This window comes from Neopelma chrysocephalum, unplaced genomic scaffold, assembly GCF_003984885.1.
Source record: "Neopelma chrysocephalum unplaced genomic scaffold, ASM398488v2 Primary Assembly neopelma1_96, whole genome shotgun sequence".
NCBI classification, from domain to species: domain Eukaryota; kingdom Metazoa; phylum Chordata; class Aves; order Passeriformes; family Pipridae; genus Neopelma; species Neopelma chrysocephalum.
The window spans coordinates 24,262-41,686 of record NW_020897759.1 but is presented as its reverse complement, the minus strand read 5'-3'; the positions used below and the strand labels follow the sequence as shown (position 1 = coordinate 41,686).

Below are 17,425 nucleotides of genomic sequence, written 5' to 3'. Positions count from 1 at the left end.
ACTTTTGCTAGAGAGCATTTGATAAGAAATTTCAGAGCAAAAGAGATGTGGAGTTTGTCCAAAAGCTTTTAGATCGTCAAAAACCAAAGCCTGTAAAGCTGCAGATTCCAACTCATCACACAGCCCACAACACCAGTAACACCTCAACACTGAGCAAACAGAACTACCTCCTCACAGTTCCCATATTAAGCAGACAGCTTCAGAAAGGTCCCAAGAATCACCAGAAGCTGTTTTCCAGGGCACCAGAATTACGTTTAATTCAATCACTCCAAAAATCTTCCTCAAAACCAAGCTTTGCATTGTCTCTCAAAGGTCAGCAAATGTAGGCAATTTTTGATTAAGGAGGGAAATTAAACCACAAAGACTCCTCACAGAAGCTTCTCTGCTCTATGCTAGAAATGAGAAGAGATTTAAGAACCTGACCAAGACAAATTACCAGATCTTGATATCAATGGGTACAAACTCTCTATAATTGTGGGAATGAATAATTGAACAACCACTTGTAGCTGCCTTCTCAAGACCTAGATCTAATCAATAATAAAGTACAGACAGGTTTTCATGGCGGGGATCCTGGCTTGCAGAACTTATCACGTGGGAAAGGGAACCTGAACTCCCCATGCTTGCACACGCACTCCTAAGCCATTCACTCCAGCTAAGTCTGTGGGAATTGGAGATGGCACCTCATTTGCTTTCCCTTCTGTTTTCCCCTTGCCTTAATCACTTTGAACTGTATTTTGAATGTTGTCTAGCTGGACAATGACTTGCTAGTCTCTTCAAGGGTTTACATTTACATTTGGGTAAGCATGTCTTGTGCCATGTAAGACACCCAGTACAAATCATCTGCAAGAAGTTGCTAAAATGGCACCTCTTCATGGGACATGACCAGAAAAGAAAAGCATCCATGTTGGACCTCTTGTTTTTTGATTCCCACTGCTGAAAGGGGAGCAGGGGGAGGAGAAAGAATTCAAACTAAAAAGAAGACTTCAGTCAGAGCAGCCTAGATTAGACTGTGAAGCCAAGGAGTGTTACAGCTTGGAAAGAGACACTGAGATGCAACATAAGCCAGTTTTTTAGATAAACTGTTACATGGATTTTGAATAAGTCTGCCAAAAAGCCAATCTAGTAAAAGTTACAAAACTGGGATTAAATTGGGAAATTCGTCTAGAGTTGGCAATGAGTGGCCAACAGAATTGTTATACAGTATATGAGAATCAACATTTGAATAAAGATCCTCTAGCCTTTCTGTTTGTGGCAATTTCCATGAGTTACTAAGCTAACATCAGATTATTTTGATTCTACAAGCTTCTGTTAGCATGTATATTCACTAAGATCTGAATCTTGCTAAAGACAGATTTTAACTTCAACAGACCCGGGATTTTAGAACCTTTATTAATACACAAAGGTGCTTAGAACCTTATAGGAAATACTACACTCTATGTAATTCCTTTTTTGCCAAAAATGTTGACAGGTAGCAGAATGGCCCTGGAGTTAAATTACTTGACTCAAGATCTAGGAGACCATGATCCAATCCTGCTCTGTCACAGACTTTCTGTACCACCTTAACAGGTCCCTCAGCTTCTTTAGGCCTCAATTTCTCATATGTAAAATGCAGGTAATAGCCCTGCCCTGAAGAGTGCCTTGATGTCAGGTGCTCAAAAATGATGGTGATGGGACCAAACAGATCCATCAGAGAGACAAAATGATGTCAATCTGTACCTTCAGCAAGACTTGCACTGAGAGAAGATTTTGTTTGCCATACTGGTCAAAGTACAGCCACCCACCAGCACTCTACAACAATAGTGCCAAGGCACAGCAAGGGCAAGCAGCTCCCCAGAAGGGAAGGAGCATTTCACTGCCCCAAATTTCCACTAGAGATGCATATTCACCAGCACATTTCCTGACTTTGGCCAGTTTTAAGTCTTTTACCCTTCTAGCTATACTCTGACAATATTAATGCAACACCACCTGCTCCCCTTTTGCACGCTGTGCACACCAAACAACATGCATTACACATAAGAGAAATATCCAGGTTTCAGCAATTGCAGTCTACTCAGCATATATAGATCATTATATACAATTATAATATGTATGCATGATATGCATTATACTTTGTACAGCACATCACATCACTAGACAGGAGCTGGAATTTACAGTCTTTTAGCTGGTAGATAGCACAATTTTAAATATCTAGCTACTATATTAAACAAGTGTGTGAATCCCTGCCTGTAGAAGTTTCATGTTCCAGGAAAGCTGCCAAAAAAGTAGCTGCAATCCTGCATTTTGGACTCAAAACCAGGGCTTGAACCTCCGTGCTCTTTCCCTCAGTCTCCTCAGTGTGATGAACTGCAGCCTAGTTTTAACATTGTACCCAGTGATCACACTGACTTGTTCTTCATGTGATGCTTTACAAAATACTTGTCTGAACCTCAACCACAAACACTTTGCCCTACACCACTTTCATAATCACATTCAGAAATAGGCTCATGGCTTCTGTGATAAAAGCAGTTCTTCAGAAAGCCATATTAACAACTGTGTTCTTGCTAATCCTAACAGAAAATCCACCAAACAAGCAAAAACCTCCAAGATTATATTCTCTATAAAACAGTGTATTCTCACTTTTTTTTCAGAGATTTCTGTTCTTTGTAAGAAGTTTGGTATAACACCTTCAGTCTATGTATGTTGATGTTCAGATTTTCACAGCAAAGTTAACTCAGTCGTGTTGGTTTGTGTGCAAACTTATACCAGCACGTGCACACTGAACAACACATTTAGAAAGGCAAAGACTGAAGTGTGAGCACAACAGTCTGGGGCTGTGGGAACCCTAACTTCGAAATTTTCTGATTTAAAATGTATTTTTGAACATAACTCCTTAAAAATGACCAGGCCAAACTTGTGCAGTCAGCCTGCACAGTTCCTAGATAATGACACTTGGGGATTCCATGGGCAGGGCAGCAGCCTCCAGAAATGACAGCCCAGTGCTGACAGTGCAGCAATATGGGCAAGTTCTCACGAACTGCTCCTTTTATACCCACATCCATCCAGAGTCACATGCAAAGAAACGTGAGAGAAAACCTGCCCGTTAAAGGGGCTCCATGAAATGCATTCCTCTCTCTATCAGAACTGTGTCCAGTTCTGGGTCCCTCAGTTCAGGAAGGACATGGAGGGGCTGGAACAGGTCCAGAGAAGGGCAACGAGGCTGGGGAAGGGACAAGTGCTGTGAGGAGAGGCTGAGGGAGCTGGGGTTGTTGAGCCTGGAGAAGAGGAGGCTCAGGGGAGACCTTCTCACTCTCTACAACTCCCTGACAGGAGGGTGTAGCCAAGTGGGGGTCGGTCTCTTCTCCCAGGAACCAGCAGTAGGACAAGAGGGCTCGGTCTTAAGCTGTGCCAGGGGAGGTTTAGGTTGGATATTAGGCAGAAATTTTTTAGAGGGGAGAATTGGAATGGGCTGCCCAGGGAGGGGATGGAGTCACCATCCCTGGAGGTGTTTAAGATGAGACTGGACGTGGCATCAGTGCCATGGGCTGGGAACCACAGTGGTGTTGGATCAAGGGTTGGACTTGATGATCTGGGAGGTCCTTTCCAACCTGACTGATTCCATGATCATGTTTTCTTCTGCAAACACACATGTGCCCCTATTTCTCAACAAAGTAGTTTGTAGGAAGTTAATGTCCTCAGCACATCAGCCAGAAAAAAAATGATACACTGTGTACACAGAAAACTTTTTAAGATCTAAAAGAGATGCAAGGTTAATTTGGTCAAGTACAATTTGAAAATGTAAGTTTAATTTATGTTATTGGTTAGGCCACTTAAGAGAAATGGGGACTTTTGGAGTAGAGGAAATAAAAGATGTTAACTGTCTTTAAGCATTATTTGGTTTCATCTGTGAGCCATCATGGCTACAGCAACCCTACACTATTGATTTCTTATTACATACCATGACTTCTTTTGGACAGCAATAATCTGGATAAAAAATCTGTATGAAAAACTGCTGACAACTCAGATATCTATAAACAATTCTGGACTCTGCCATCAGCTCACAGTATTTCAGTGCCTTTTAACTCTGCTCTACAGCTTTTGGATAGCTCTCTGACTTTAAGAAATCTTAACACTTTCCATCCCCACTCATTTTATTCTAATGAGAGTTCAGAGTTGCCCTCTCTGAGCAAAAATTCCTCATGAGCTTACTGTGTCTAACTTCTGAGATAACACATTTATGCATCAATTTGCCTACTCTGCCCATCAGCCCTTTTGCCCTCCAAACACACATAACACTTGACAAATGGTTTATCTTTGTAAAGGGAATAACTGCTCAAATATGATAAATGAGAAACATGTCTGCAAAACAGTGTACTTAGCTTTATAATTATGTTGTCATTTAACCAATATCCAGAAATAGTTACATAATTTGAGAGGTTCATTACCAAAAAAAAACAGTAACGTGTTTAAACAGGCAGAAATGGGACTCTCTGTACCATATTTGCTATACTGCCCTGACCTTTTTTCATGTGACAAATCATTAGACGACAGAAAGGGAAGGTTACTACCACCTTAATTAATCCTTAATTAGCCTCCACATTTCCAAAGGTCAAACAGCATGTGAAATCCCTGAAAACAATTCATTCTTAGGAGAATTACTTAGAGTATCTTCAGCCGAAAAATTCAGACACCCGAGGTAAACCTTTCTCAGTAGGTCAAATCTCTGCCATAGATTTTGCTCTCTGCTGCCAAGAACTACCTAAACAACATGAAGGGAACTACCAAAACCTCTCAAACAAGTGGAAGGAAAACAAAACTTCAAATGTGATCTTCAGTTGGTGAGAAATTAGAGAATCTCCGGTTTTATACCGGTGTAACTAAGATGGCAATGTGATCCATTACAGCAATTTGCTGACACATGCTGCAGGAGAGAAGAGAAGCTCAACAAGACGAAACTTTATGAGGCTGTTTGGTGGTTCTCAGCTGCTGGCCAGCCCACTGGGAAGGTGGCTGGTACCATCCAGTGCCTGGCACCATCCAGTGCCTGGCTCGCAGCCTCTGGCACGTCTCCCTCTGCCACAGACCTGCCAGCTGGAAGCTCCTGCTTGGCAAAGGGGGACTTGCAGGAGAGTGTCAGAGAGCAGACTGCCCCTGTCAGAGTGGGAGGGAGGAAGGTGTTAAAGGGAGGGAAGGTCTTGATGGGGGCACTCAGCAACCTCAGCTCCCTGGGAAAGCTCCTGGTACCTTGCAATTATCCGCACTGCTCCAAAGCCCTGTGGGAGGAGCAGACCTGCAGCATCAGAGAAGAAAGGAGGGGCGGAAGGAGGACTCAGTTTCCAGCAATTCCTTTCCTCCCTACTCTGCGCTGTCTGCCTTTTCCTACCATAGCTAATCTTTTCTAGAGCTGAACTTACAGCAACCTCCCCAAAAGAGAGATTTTGGATGAAGAGACCGACATGCAACACGTACCATTAACATTCCAAAAATCAGATGTTACCAGGGCATTTAATCCTCCATTGGGAACTTCCAACCTTTTTTACTTTGTGGTTGCCGTGTTTTCTTCCTCTCATCAAGTCTCACAAACCCCTGTCTCCTCAAAACTCCACTGTAATGTCTACATTTTTAGCCACTTGTCCTCTTGGCCTCCTGACAAAATCAGAAGAGTTGTTAGCTAAAATTTTGTGCTGCCTCTCCATCTTTTCTCCTTACTGTCTGGGAACTGCTGCTCAAGAGCATAATCAGCAATACGATGGAATGGCTAAATGATCAGGGATGTAAATGCCAGTGATTTGGGATATCTGCTAGTTCTTTAGTTAACTTTCTGTAAGATTTCAGACAAGATGCATTTTCTGAACCTTGTTTTTTCAGCAAATGGAATAAATCTAAGGATTGGCTACATCCTTATTTACTATTCACAGGTTTCTAAAATGCTATTAAAAAAAAACCCTGAGAATTGTGCTTTTGGAATTACTCAAGTATATTTTGCTTTCTCAGTTACACCAGTTAGAAATCTATTCGAGTTTTAACCTGAAGGTAAATTACTCTGAAAATATTTCACTTTCTTCCTAGACTTAGAGAAATTGAGTTTGACTTTTTTTTGCTGTCTTTGAAAAAACCCAGTTTCATTAGTTACAATCTGCAAACTTAAGATGCAGTATCTGTGTCTGCAAACCAAATTCACACTGTTTCACTCATTTCAGAAGTAGTCTAAAAGTGCCAATGGCTGCAAATACCTCAGAACATGACTGGTTTAGTTCAGAACTGTGCCTCTCTCACCCTGCAGGAATACAGGATTTCAAGCTTTGAGCAGAGGCTGATGAACGAAATCGAATTTCGCCTTGAACGAACCCCGGTGGATGAATCAGACGATGAAGTCCAACACGAGGAAATCCCTACAGGCAAATACATAGCACCCATCTTTGATAAGAGACTCAAACATTTCCGGGTAATGGAAGGATCCCCTATCATATTCACCTGCAAAATAGTTGGAATACCTGTTCCTAAGGTAAGTCATTCTCACTGTTACCAGTAAAGAAATAAAAAACAACTACCTACCATTTTCTATACATCCCTCTGGAAAGTCTCACTCCTAAAAACATGGCTCTGTGGAGAGAGTTCTAAAAGTAATCACTTCCTTTCTAAAATAACAATATCTGCTCCTGAACACATATCAGGCCTTGAGGTACCATAGGGACTGCCTCAAACTACCTGACTGCAAGAGAAACAGAACTGCATAAACCCTCAGAAAGTCAACTTCTCAGAAAGATGAGAACTGATCTGAGATAACCAGTAACGTGTGTAGAGCCAAGAAAAGAGAACCTGACAGGTCCAGCTGTGATGTGAAGCTTTCGGAGCTCAACCTGGAATCGTTCTAGTTCACATTATAACTGATCTGCAGAGTTTATAATACTCTAAAATTTTTACTAGCTATTGGTCAACTTGTGTCATGTTCCTATCTACGTTTTTCTAGTCCCTGTTCCACTACAGAGCAAGTGTTAAGTCACAGGGGGTGTGGGGGGGTCTGATCACTGCAGGTATACTGGTTCAAGGATGGCAAGCAGATCTCAAAGAAAAACACGCATTTCAAAATGAACAGAGAAGAAGATGGAACATGCTCTTTACATATTGAAGCTGCTACCAATGATGATGATGGCAACTATACTATTATGGCTGCAAACCCACAAGTAAGGTGTTTTAGTTTCTTTTACAAAAATGCTTGTTTCACCTTTTTCTAATATATATTAATAGGAACACAGATTGGGCCACCTAGGCTAACATTGCGTGGTAACTGTATCACAAATTAGATGCTTCAGAGCATAGGAGAGGAACACGTGTAAAGGAGACTGATAGAACTAATCCCCTGTTCTTAACATATCCAGTCAAAATCATTAAGGACAATTTTCATGTCACTAACTTCTGCCCACTGACAGGTACCTTTTGAGATGTGGCGACAAGACAGACACGATATTTCAGGCAGAAGAAATATCAATTCAAGCAAGGAGAAATAAAAAGATACATCAAGTTTGGAAGTGTTACCAAACACAATTATTCTTTATCTAGGATGCAAAGATGTGGATCTGCAAATAGTTTCACCCCCCCAATACCATTCTCCTTCACCCCATGTGCTAGATTAGCTTTTTATTTAGAAGTACATCAAGCAGATCAAGCAACTTTTTCCAGTTTCAATTTTTGCTCCTTTCTAAATTATATTTCTTCTCAGGGTCTATGTGGCTGCACTGACAAGTATGCCAGTACAAAGGTACTGCCAGACAGTACCTGTGGCAGGAATAAACAAGCAGGGACAGGTAGTGCTGAAGCTGGGTCACACAGCACCACTGCTACATGCATTGCCACAGCCTGGAAGGGTCACAGAAACACACTGCTCTGGATACAAAAAGGAACTCCTGTCTCAACTGCACTCCACTGCAGGCTGATAGCATTTGCTTTGGAGAAGTAACATTTAGGCTACAGTTCAGCTACTTTATAAAAATAAATCCTAATGCATTGTAAATGTTCAGTGTTTATACTTTAAAATGAAATAAGCTATTAACCAATTATTAATTCTGTTTCCTTTGTGATTTGCAGGGGAGAATCAGTTGTTCAGGCCACCTGATGGTTCAAAGTGTCCCTGTGCGGAGCCGAATATCAACAACTCAGCCTCACAGGTGAAAGAAAAAAGTCCCTCAGACCTTTTTAATGCTTCTCACTGAAGGCCTCCAAAGTAACCAGCTACTGTACTTCTAGGCACTCACTGAACTTCTGTTCTCTATCCTAAAATGGAAGTAACAGCAGCACTTCCCCTCCAACATAGGTCACTTCTATATTGTAATATTTTTAACGTCATCCTCAAATACAGGGAAGTTTAAGTATGATTTCATTTACCTGTTGCAGTGGAGCTAAAGACAAGGGATGGATTAGCAAGATGCAATTCAGCCAAAAAGAAGGAAAAAGAAGCAAAGGCCAGCTTAGGAATCCAAGGATATTATATGATATAGTTAACTTGATAACCTTTCTAAATGGAAAATAGGCAAGAATTCAATTACAATCAGTCCATTTCTCTCTGCCCTTTTCTATAATTCAAGCTATCTGTTCATCCCTTCCCCTAACTCCTTCCCTTCTTAAGCATTAAGAAAAAAAGGTCTGACTTCCAAACACACACATGCAATTTTTGTGTTGCAGAACACGACCCCGAGTGCCAGAAGGAGACAAAGAGGCAGTTCAAGAACGCTTTTTCAGGCCATACTTTCTACAGGCTCCAGGTGACATGGTAGCACATGAAGGGCGACTTTGTAGGTTGGATTGTAAGGTATTCACTGGTTCCTCTGTTCATTCTCACTTTCCCTACCTCTGCACATGTGTGTTTGGTGTTTTCACGCTCTTTGTTGCTTGCATGAACATTTTCCGTTCAAGTTTTAATGCTTACTTTTTAAAAGCTATTTCTTGTTGCCATTGTCTCTGAGCTGATTCCAGAGATTTCTCTTGAATACATGCTCTGTGGACTGAAGAGCACAGAGAACACAACCCAGAAACAGAAGGCTCACTTGCAAGGTTGTTCAAATTACTAGATATGTTCACCATGTCCTTTACCAGTGTAAACTCCAGAAGTCCTGCTCCATTATCAGATTCTTGAACATAATCCATAATAGCACAAAATGGTGAAAAGAGAGGATTCAGCACATTGCATTGTGTTCAAACAAGTGTTCCCATTGCATTGCACTGAACTATTGAAGGTTAATACTCCCGGAGAAGAGGGAACAGAGTCCAGTTTATTTTATGCTTCCCCAGCATGCACAGATGCAGAAACATCCCCATTTACTGATTCAAATCTCAGCATGAGGGAACTGTCAGAGGTTAAAGGTCATGTAGTGAACATCCTGTGATTGAACACCCTGAAGAAAACCATCTGCTCAAACATACTTTGGTAGCCCCTCCATGTCCCAGTAGCACAGCAAAGGTGGTAATGCCACCACTCACCTTTTCCATGCTCCAGAATGTCTCCTGCCCTCAAGTGGGTAGAAACTCTGAAGCGCAACTTAATGCTCTGAGGATGAACAAGATTCATTGCTACCTCATTTGTAACATAAAGTTTACCAGGAGCATGCCAAAGAATTTGGTTATTCCTAGTTCTGCTATCCCAGCAGAGCTTGGGAAGCCTTAAAGCATGTCTAGTATTGCATGAACCAGAAGAGAGCAGTGCTCATTCAGGCAAGTTCCACTTCGCCCTTTTTCTGCTCTGTAAAATATTGTTTGGAAAGCAGTATTTTAGACATGAGTAAGTACTGCTACCCCTTGGAAAGATTTTTAACATTATAATACTCTCTAACAGTATTTCAAAAAAAATACTTAATCTGCAGTGTTCTAAAGCATGTGAGTTCAGCAGCTACAAAGCATTATATCATTTTTCATCACATTTTACAAAATATAAAGTCATTTGTATAGAACTCTTCTTCATCTCTATCAAACTCTGTAGTGTTTTAGATCCGGGGTTTTGATTTATACTCAGCACAAAAAAAAAAAAGGAAACCAGCAGATTATTAGGAGTCTTTTGTGAATCTCATATTACAAAGTTTCTTCCTTTCTGACTAAGAAAAAGGAAAGCATTTCATGTATTTTTTTTCTCTTTTTGCTTGCTTGTTTTCTCGTTTTCTCCCTTTTGGAACTGGTGAGCAGAAAAACAGAAGCTGAGAAATAGTTAAAACCCCCAAATCTTTCAGTCCTATGTTCTGACATTATTCAGATGGTATCTGGAGAAAAAAAAAAAAAGCCTACTTACAAATTTACTGAACTCTGTTTGTCAGTGGGACGTTTGTCTCGAGCTCTTTCCCTGTCTGTTAGGTGAGTGGGTTACCAACTCCAGACCTGACGTGGCTCCTCAACGGCAAACCTGTGCTACCAGACGGCACCCACAAGATGCTGGTCAGAGAGACTGGGGTTCACTCTCTGCTGATTGATCCTCTCTCCCAAAATGATGCTGGAACTTACACCTGCCTTGCCACTAATAGAACAGGACAAAATTCATTTAGTCTGGAGCTCACTGTTGTAGGTAAGAAACGCTGAAAAACTAGGCAGTGATGAAGTTACTTGTACGTGCCTCTTCCAACTTTCCTCAGGTGGTTTCCTTACAGACAAATATAAATAAAGAGTTAATGCACTGAGACCAGGAGAAACCAACAGCTACAAAACTCCTCTGATGGAGGGAAACGCACCTGGTGTTCAGGTGACAGGGGCACTCCTGTTACTAAATAGAGGGCTGTAAGAATTCTACCTTAACTCTCTTGTCTGGGAAAAATGATCCTTAATTTTCTCCCCAGAAAATCCTTAGCATTTGAATTCATAATATATGTTGAGATGTCCTAGATTTCAGTCCAAATTTTATTGAAAATGTTTATAAGTAGAAAAATATAAATCTGAATACTACTCTTTAATAAAGCCTTTCAAGATCTGAGATACTGAATTTCATAAGTCTAGCATTATTTTCCTGCAGTGGTAGTATGTTTAGATCCACCAGAGATGCATCCATTCTTTTGCAAACTTCAGTTCTGCTTATTATTTACTTTATGTTCCCTTACAGAGCCTATATCATGACATTTCACTTCCCTTCCACTAAAAATTTACTGCCTATTTTGATATCACAAGAATAATTTTTGATCATGTTCTTCCATACTGTATAAAGCAAAACAATTATAAAATATCTGTTGATCAATAATTCTTTTTCCAGCAAAGGAAGTAAAAAGAGCCCCCATGTTCTTGGAGAAGCTTCAGAACTGTGGTGTTCCAGAAGGGTACCCCGTCAGATTAGAGTGCAGAGTTGTGGGAATGCCACCCCCCATATTTTATTGGAAGAAGGATAATGAGACCATCCCATCAAACAGAGAGAGGATGAGGTACTGTACCATTATACCCGTGCTTGAAGTTTCTTGTGCCTGGACCAACTGTTTTTCCATGAAAACCTGTGTGTTAAGTACAGGTTTTTTTAAGTATTTTTAAAACAACTTCTTTCACCTACAAAAAGTTGTAAAAAGCTTGCTCTCCTGTGAGGTGAACAATGGCTATTTCCTTGGCTCAGAAAAAGGCATGGAGCATGACACACCACTGCTTCAGAGAGTGGGGACAGAGCTGATAGGCCTGATAGAGCACATGAATCTCTTCATCAAAGACACTATGATACAGTATTTTAATGCATCTTAGCACCTTATTCTCTCAGAACTAGACTGAGGAAAAAACAGTTTAAACCATGTATGAATTCAAGCTCAGAACAGCTAGAACCTGGTTTTGAGTGCCCCTGAGCATGAGCTATTAGAGCTCATCATATCAGATACAGAGGCTGATAACCAAGTTGGTCAAAAAAAAAGGCAAAGACTTTGATCCATGCTTAGAAAAAACAACCCCTCTGCTATTTCAGACTGGCTGCCCCAAAGGCTTCCAATGGCTCAGCACAGATCCATGGGCAGCACTGTTCTTGTTTGTCCTCTCTTGCCTCGCTGTTATCTTCCTGCCTGAAGCCAAGAGATGTTTTTGTATCACTATATGGACACACACCAGCACCTATACCACTGCACCCCCAGCATAAGGCAAATTATGTAGTGCAGAGAGCAAAAGGTGAATGTTCCCTTTTGTATTAGAGCTGTCGGAAGCACAAAATGTCCTCCTGACCTGAAAGTCTGTGGTTTCATTCCAGTTCATAAGGAAACAAAATCTCAAACTTCAGAACATCCTGCAACTTCGAGTGTTCTTATGTACTCATCTCTCACTTCTCCCTTTATAATGAGAGAAGAACTTGGGTTGATAAAAAGGACCAACCTCGCCCTAGACAGCAGAGGAGTCTCAGTTCTGTACTACTGAAAAGTTTTTCCTGGAAACTGCAGCCAGAAAGTCTTAGATTACCAAAGAGCAAAGGAAGCAGAGAGAATAATGAAGCACGTTTCTTTCAGAGTGTTGGTCAAATTTTGCCACTCTGTCATTTTCTTACAGAAAAGGGTGCCCCAAAAAAGCTGCTGCCTGGCTCTGGTTACTGTTGTGAAAAATATCACAACTTCATACAAGTGTTCTTGGTATTTTGTTATTCTTCCAGCTTCTGAACTAGGAGAAAATACAGTATGACTGCATGGCAGATTTGCATGAGTTTAGTTCATTGGAATTCAATAAATAATTCTAATATTAATATATGCAGAGCAACAAGTCAACTCCCACTGTCACACCATGGCTGTGCACGAAGGAGAGCAGCCAGAACAGATTTCAGCTACTCTGATCACTGAAAGCAAATCTATTGACTACAACTTTCTCCTGAGGGGAAGAGGGGCAGGCACTGATCTCTTCTCTGTGGGGACCAGGGACAGGACCGAGGGGAACGGCCTGAAGTTGTGTCAGGGGAGGTTTAGGTTGAATATCAGGGAAAGGTTCTTCCCCCGGAGGGTGGTCAGGCACTGAACAGGCTCCCCAGGGCAGTGGGCACAGCACCAAGGCTGCCAGAGCTCAAGGAGTGTTTGGATGATCCTCTCAGGCCCATGGTGTGACTCTTGGGGATGGGCCTGTGCAGGGCCAGGAGTTGGACTCAATGATCCTTGTGGGTCCCTTCCAGCTCAGCACAGTCTGTGATTCTGACACTATAAAGAAGCAGGAGTCCAAGACATTTGAGGATAGCAATTACAACATACCTATTTCATATTTAATACACATATTTTAAAATCTTGAAGTTTGATATGCTCTTGAGAAATAGTAATTCCCAAACCCTTGTTTTTCCCAGCATGCATCAAGACACAACAGGGTATGTCTGCCTCCTCATCCAGCCTGCCAAGAAAGCAGATGCTGGCTGGTACACCTTGTCTGCAAAAAACGAAGCTGGTATCATCTCTTGCACCGCTCGACTTGACATATACGGTAGGTACTGGCTGGTGAATAAAACCAATCAGAAATTATTGGCTTCGACTTATCCCAGCCCTCACCTAGTTCTTTAGTTTGTAAATTCCTGGGTGTGAAATCGGTGTCACAGGTTAATAAGGCCCCCAGGAGGAGGTATAATGATACAGCTAAGTGGCCAGACTAGCTCTGCTGCATCAGCTTGAAGACAGGTAAGGAAAGAAAAAGCTCTAGAAAGAGTTTTGCACAATATTCTCTACTCCCGTTTCCCACCTTTCAGATTCCCTGGACACATAAGCATATAAACACGCATTCAAGTTGAACCTTAACTCTGTTCCCTCTGCCACATGCCTCTGCCACAGTCCTGACCCAAGATGGAGCAATAAATTGCACACAAGAAAGTGGAGCCCTTCTTCCACAGGGCACGGATGGGGCAAACTGAGCCCAGTTGATGAGGGCTAGTTTACATCTAATACTAGGACTCAGAAGGCCCCAGCCCACTTCAAAAACTACAGCACATCATTTAATTACTCTTTTATCTCTGTAAGATGTAATAGTCAAAGCAGTTTATCTAGGGCAAGAGAGTACTTTGATCATTTAAGCAGCATAATAAAACAGAAAACATACTTTGTATTTATATATATATACACACATATATATATACATATTTTCCACAAACTGGCTGGATTATAACCAGACCCTCAAAGGCAAAAGAGACCAACGTTTTCAAACTTGTATTTCTAATTTTTTTTTAAAACCCATCTAATTATCAAAAAAAGGTCACCAGTACATCTCTGTCAGCTTCCTGCCACCTGGTGGTGATACGGGCAATAGTAATGGAAGGATCAAGAGGGGGCTGGGGAGAGGCTCATTCAAGAAAAGGGTCACATAAAAGCAAAAATAATTCCTTAGGTGCCTAAATGTTGAAAGACATCAATTAAATTTTCACGTGAAGGATTCAAGGAGCAAACAGGAAAAAGATGAAAAGTGAGAAATGTTTCCCAGTTCCAACTATCTTATCTAAAGTATGTGAGTCATACCCCAAAGTGAGTGACAGAAGTGATTTTTCCCTGTGCTATTTTGAATTCCCTGTGCAAAGAAAAATAATATGAGTTCAAGTAGAAACAAATTGAGGGTTGCAAGAAAAAAAAAAAACAAACCACATGTCCCTTTTTCAAGTATTTCCAGATAGACAGTATCAAAATTCAGCATGGAAAGATATCTCCTGTCAATGCTGAACATGTAGAATGCAGTCCCCTGCAGATGTAGATTATCAGAGTATTGAATCCTGAACTTCCACCCTTTCATTTTAACTGCTGACAGACGTATTTGTCTGATTTGGATGCAGACCTGGAGGTTTTGTATGAGTAAATACTGGCAAAGATAATATAACTATCCCTTTTCTGAAGTGTTTTAGGAATGATAACTGCTAATAATAGTAATAACTAAATAATCTCACAAAATTTCAGCGATATTTGTTCATATGGAAATGTGTTGAATGTTACTTTTAAATTACTGAGTATGTGTCTTTGGATTACATTTCATCATTTTAAAAAATAATCTAGGAAACACATTACTACTTGTAAGCAGTAGAGGGCAATCAAAATTGTAATCACTTCCTTACAGAATTTCAAAGCAATAATACAGGGAATTTAAATGCCATCAAAAGATTTTCAGGAAAAAAAGCCCTCCAGAGGACCAAGTAGTGCAAAATCAGAGCCCTGTCCAGTTTGTTTGTCTGTTCATGCTATGGTGTGTTATCAGTCTGATTGCAAGAGCTTTGGAGAAGGCTCCAAAGGTTCAATCATGAAATTTTGGACTTGGTGAAATCCACATAAACATTGCCATTGAATTGCCCAGGGATGGAATTCCATCCGTAGGCTTCAATAAAAATACTCCACACGTAAACCACGTCAATGATAATATTTGAACACGACCTAAAACAGAGAATAACACTGCTGTGCTCTCCTCAAGGATGTTGGCAGCAACTTTTCGGGTCCGTGTATCGATTTTTGTTGTGTCATTGCAAACTGCGTTAGAGGTTGATAACAGCCCGTTCTGCTTGTGTCGCTTCAGCTCAGTGGCACCGCCAAATTCCACAACAGCTCAAGCTCCGCCCCGGTGGCAGCCGGTACGCAAACCTCACCAGCCAAGGACTCGACATCTTCCCTGCTTTCCCAACTCCTGAGAGCCCTCTGCTCTTCTCATCCCCAACCCAAAAGCTGGTGGAGAGTGAAGAACTTTGAAAAACAAACACTTGTTCCCGTTACACCCGCAGAGATATCAGAACTGTGAAAAAATAAATAATAAAAAAAAAAAGAGGTACAAGTGAAAGGCTAATGGTTTACAAGCAACTTGTTTATAATTAAGTGTACTGCTGCTGCAAATGTTGCAACTAATACATCATACAAGACTTTTGCATATTATTTTAATGCAGGATAATTGTGGTATGGAGTGTTGTGCAATAAATTCAGTACTGTGTAGTTTGCTAAGAATTACATAGTAAACATAGTTTTCAGCACCTAAAAGCCAATACCACTTTTACTTCTTGAATTAAAGCTACTGCACTGTAGCTGCCACGGTAAGGATTGATGATGATGAGTTGGAATACTGCCAGTGAAAACATTGACATTACAGTAACAGCAATCTTAATGAGGGTAAACAACAAGACTTTGAATGTAATTCTAAAAAACATGCCAAATAATCACAAAGCACAAGTTAAAGGGGAAAGATGTAAGTCATTTTTATATGATTATTACCACAGAATCACAGAATATGCTGATTTGGGATTATTTTAGAATTTTTGAACTTCAGACTAGATAAATATAGTGTTACATGTAGGTACAGCTGTATACCCTAAATATTTATATTTGTGTGTGTGTGTGTGTGTACTCCATGGACTGTGCATTCACAGTGTAAGGGTTCATAAAATAAGGTACAGGGCATGTGCATAAGGTGCCAACTTAGAAAATGAAAACTCCTTTTGTCTGAAACATGTTCTCTAGGGCCCATTGTTGAAACTATTTTCCAGATGTGCTTCCTACTTTTTTCTTTACCATGTTAGTGATCATCTGTCTTTAACACAGGTGATAGAAAGCTTATAAGTTCCTGTCTCTTTTTCCTAATTTTTAATGTGCCTCTGCCATCTAGCTCATTTTGTAACTAACTGAAAAGGAATTATGATCTGGTAAACTTTTACCATCGCTTAGGAAATGATCACAAGTGCAGTGTCTACTATGAAGACAGAAAATACTGCTAATACACAAAAATTAAAAAGTTAAGCAACAGTTATGTGCAAAGAGCTAAAAAAACCCTATTGTAACTTATAATAGTAATAAATAAGGCAAATAAATGAAAGCTCAACAAAAGGTGTTAAATGACAGTGTTGTCAATATATTTAAATATATTTAGCATCTACACAGTTGCATTAATACCTCCCAGCTCTTAGACTCTGAATGTTTAAGACATTTTCCCACATCTTTAAATTACTGCTAACCCTCTTCTCTGGACATTGTTTTCAAGCATTTCTTACTTTCTGTTTGTAACATGGTTGCAGAATGCAACAAAGTCCTGATCAAAGTCACAGAAATGAAAAAAGAAATTAACAGATACTTTCATTTTGGACTATATTTGGGGTTTTTTCAAATTTAAAATTGTAACTGAAAAAAACTACATATGCAAAGAAAACAATGGGGAGTTATCTTATGAGTAAAAGAATATTGGATGTACCCAGAGACTGAGAAAGAGAGTGCCTTTCACTGGGTTTCCCACAAACACAGCTGCTGTTATTCCTAACTACTGGTTCCCTAAGGGTTTAGAGGATGTGAATTTCTTGTATTGTGACAACAAAACCATCATTATAACTCTCATGCTTTTGTTAGAAATCTCAGCAATTCACCCCAGAATGAACAGACCAGAAAGCCAAAACACATTCGTACCCTGAGACACAAAATAAGCTGCAGATACTTCCATGGGAAAGCAGAAATATCAGTTGTTGCCCATGTTGTACCTCTTCCCTGGCAAACAAAATAAAACTAATAGCTATTCAAAGTGATGCACTGAGTGACTCCAGTTATGAGGTGTTCAGCTTAAG

The 17,425-nt window shown here is 40.4% G+C and overlaps 1 protein-coding gene across 3 annotated transcripts in view; it reads left to right on the top strand.

Annotated features, from left to right (window-relative positions):
- The window catches only part of MYPN (myopalladin), a 62,156-nt gene extending 46,505 nt beyond the window's left edge, over positions 1-15,651 (top strand). For 2 of the 3 annotated variants that reach the window (XM_027694073.1, XM_027694071.1), the window contains 8 exons: positions 6,260-6,481; positions 7,011-7,160; positions 8,062-8,141; positions 8,656-8,782; positions 10,312-10,519; positions 11,195-11,360; positions 13,220-13,353; positions 15,409-15,651. In XM_027694073.1, coding sequence (XP_027549874.1) covers positions 6,260-6,481; positions 7,011-7,160; positions 8,062-8,141; positions 8,656-8,782; positions 10,312-10,519; positions 11,195-11,360; positions 13,220-13,353; positions 15,409-15,578 — 1,257 coding nt within the window. In that variant the 3' untranslated portion in view covers positions 15,579-15,651. Of the gene's footprint in view, positions 1-6,259; positions 6,482-7,010; positions 7,161-8,061; positions 8,142-8,655; positions 8,783-10,311; positions 10,520-11,194; positions 11,361-13,219; positions 13,402-13,441; positions 14,209-15,408 lie in introns of those variants that run through there. The other variant, XM_027694072.1, reaches the window with a different exon arrangement.
- The last annotated feature ends 1,774 nt before the right edge of the window (positions 15,652-17,425 follow it).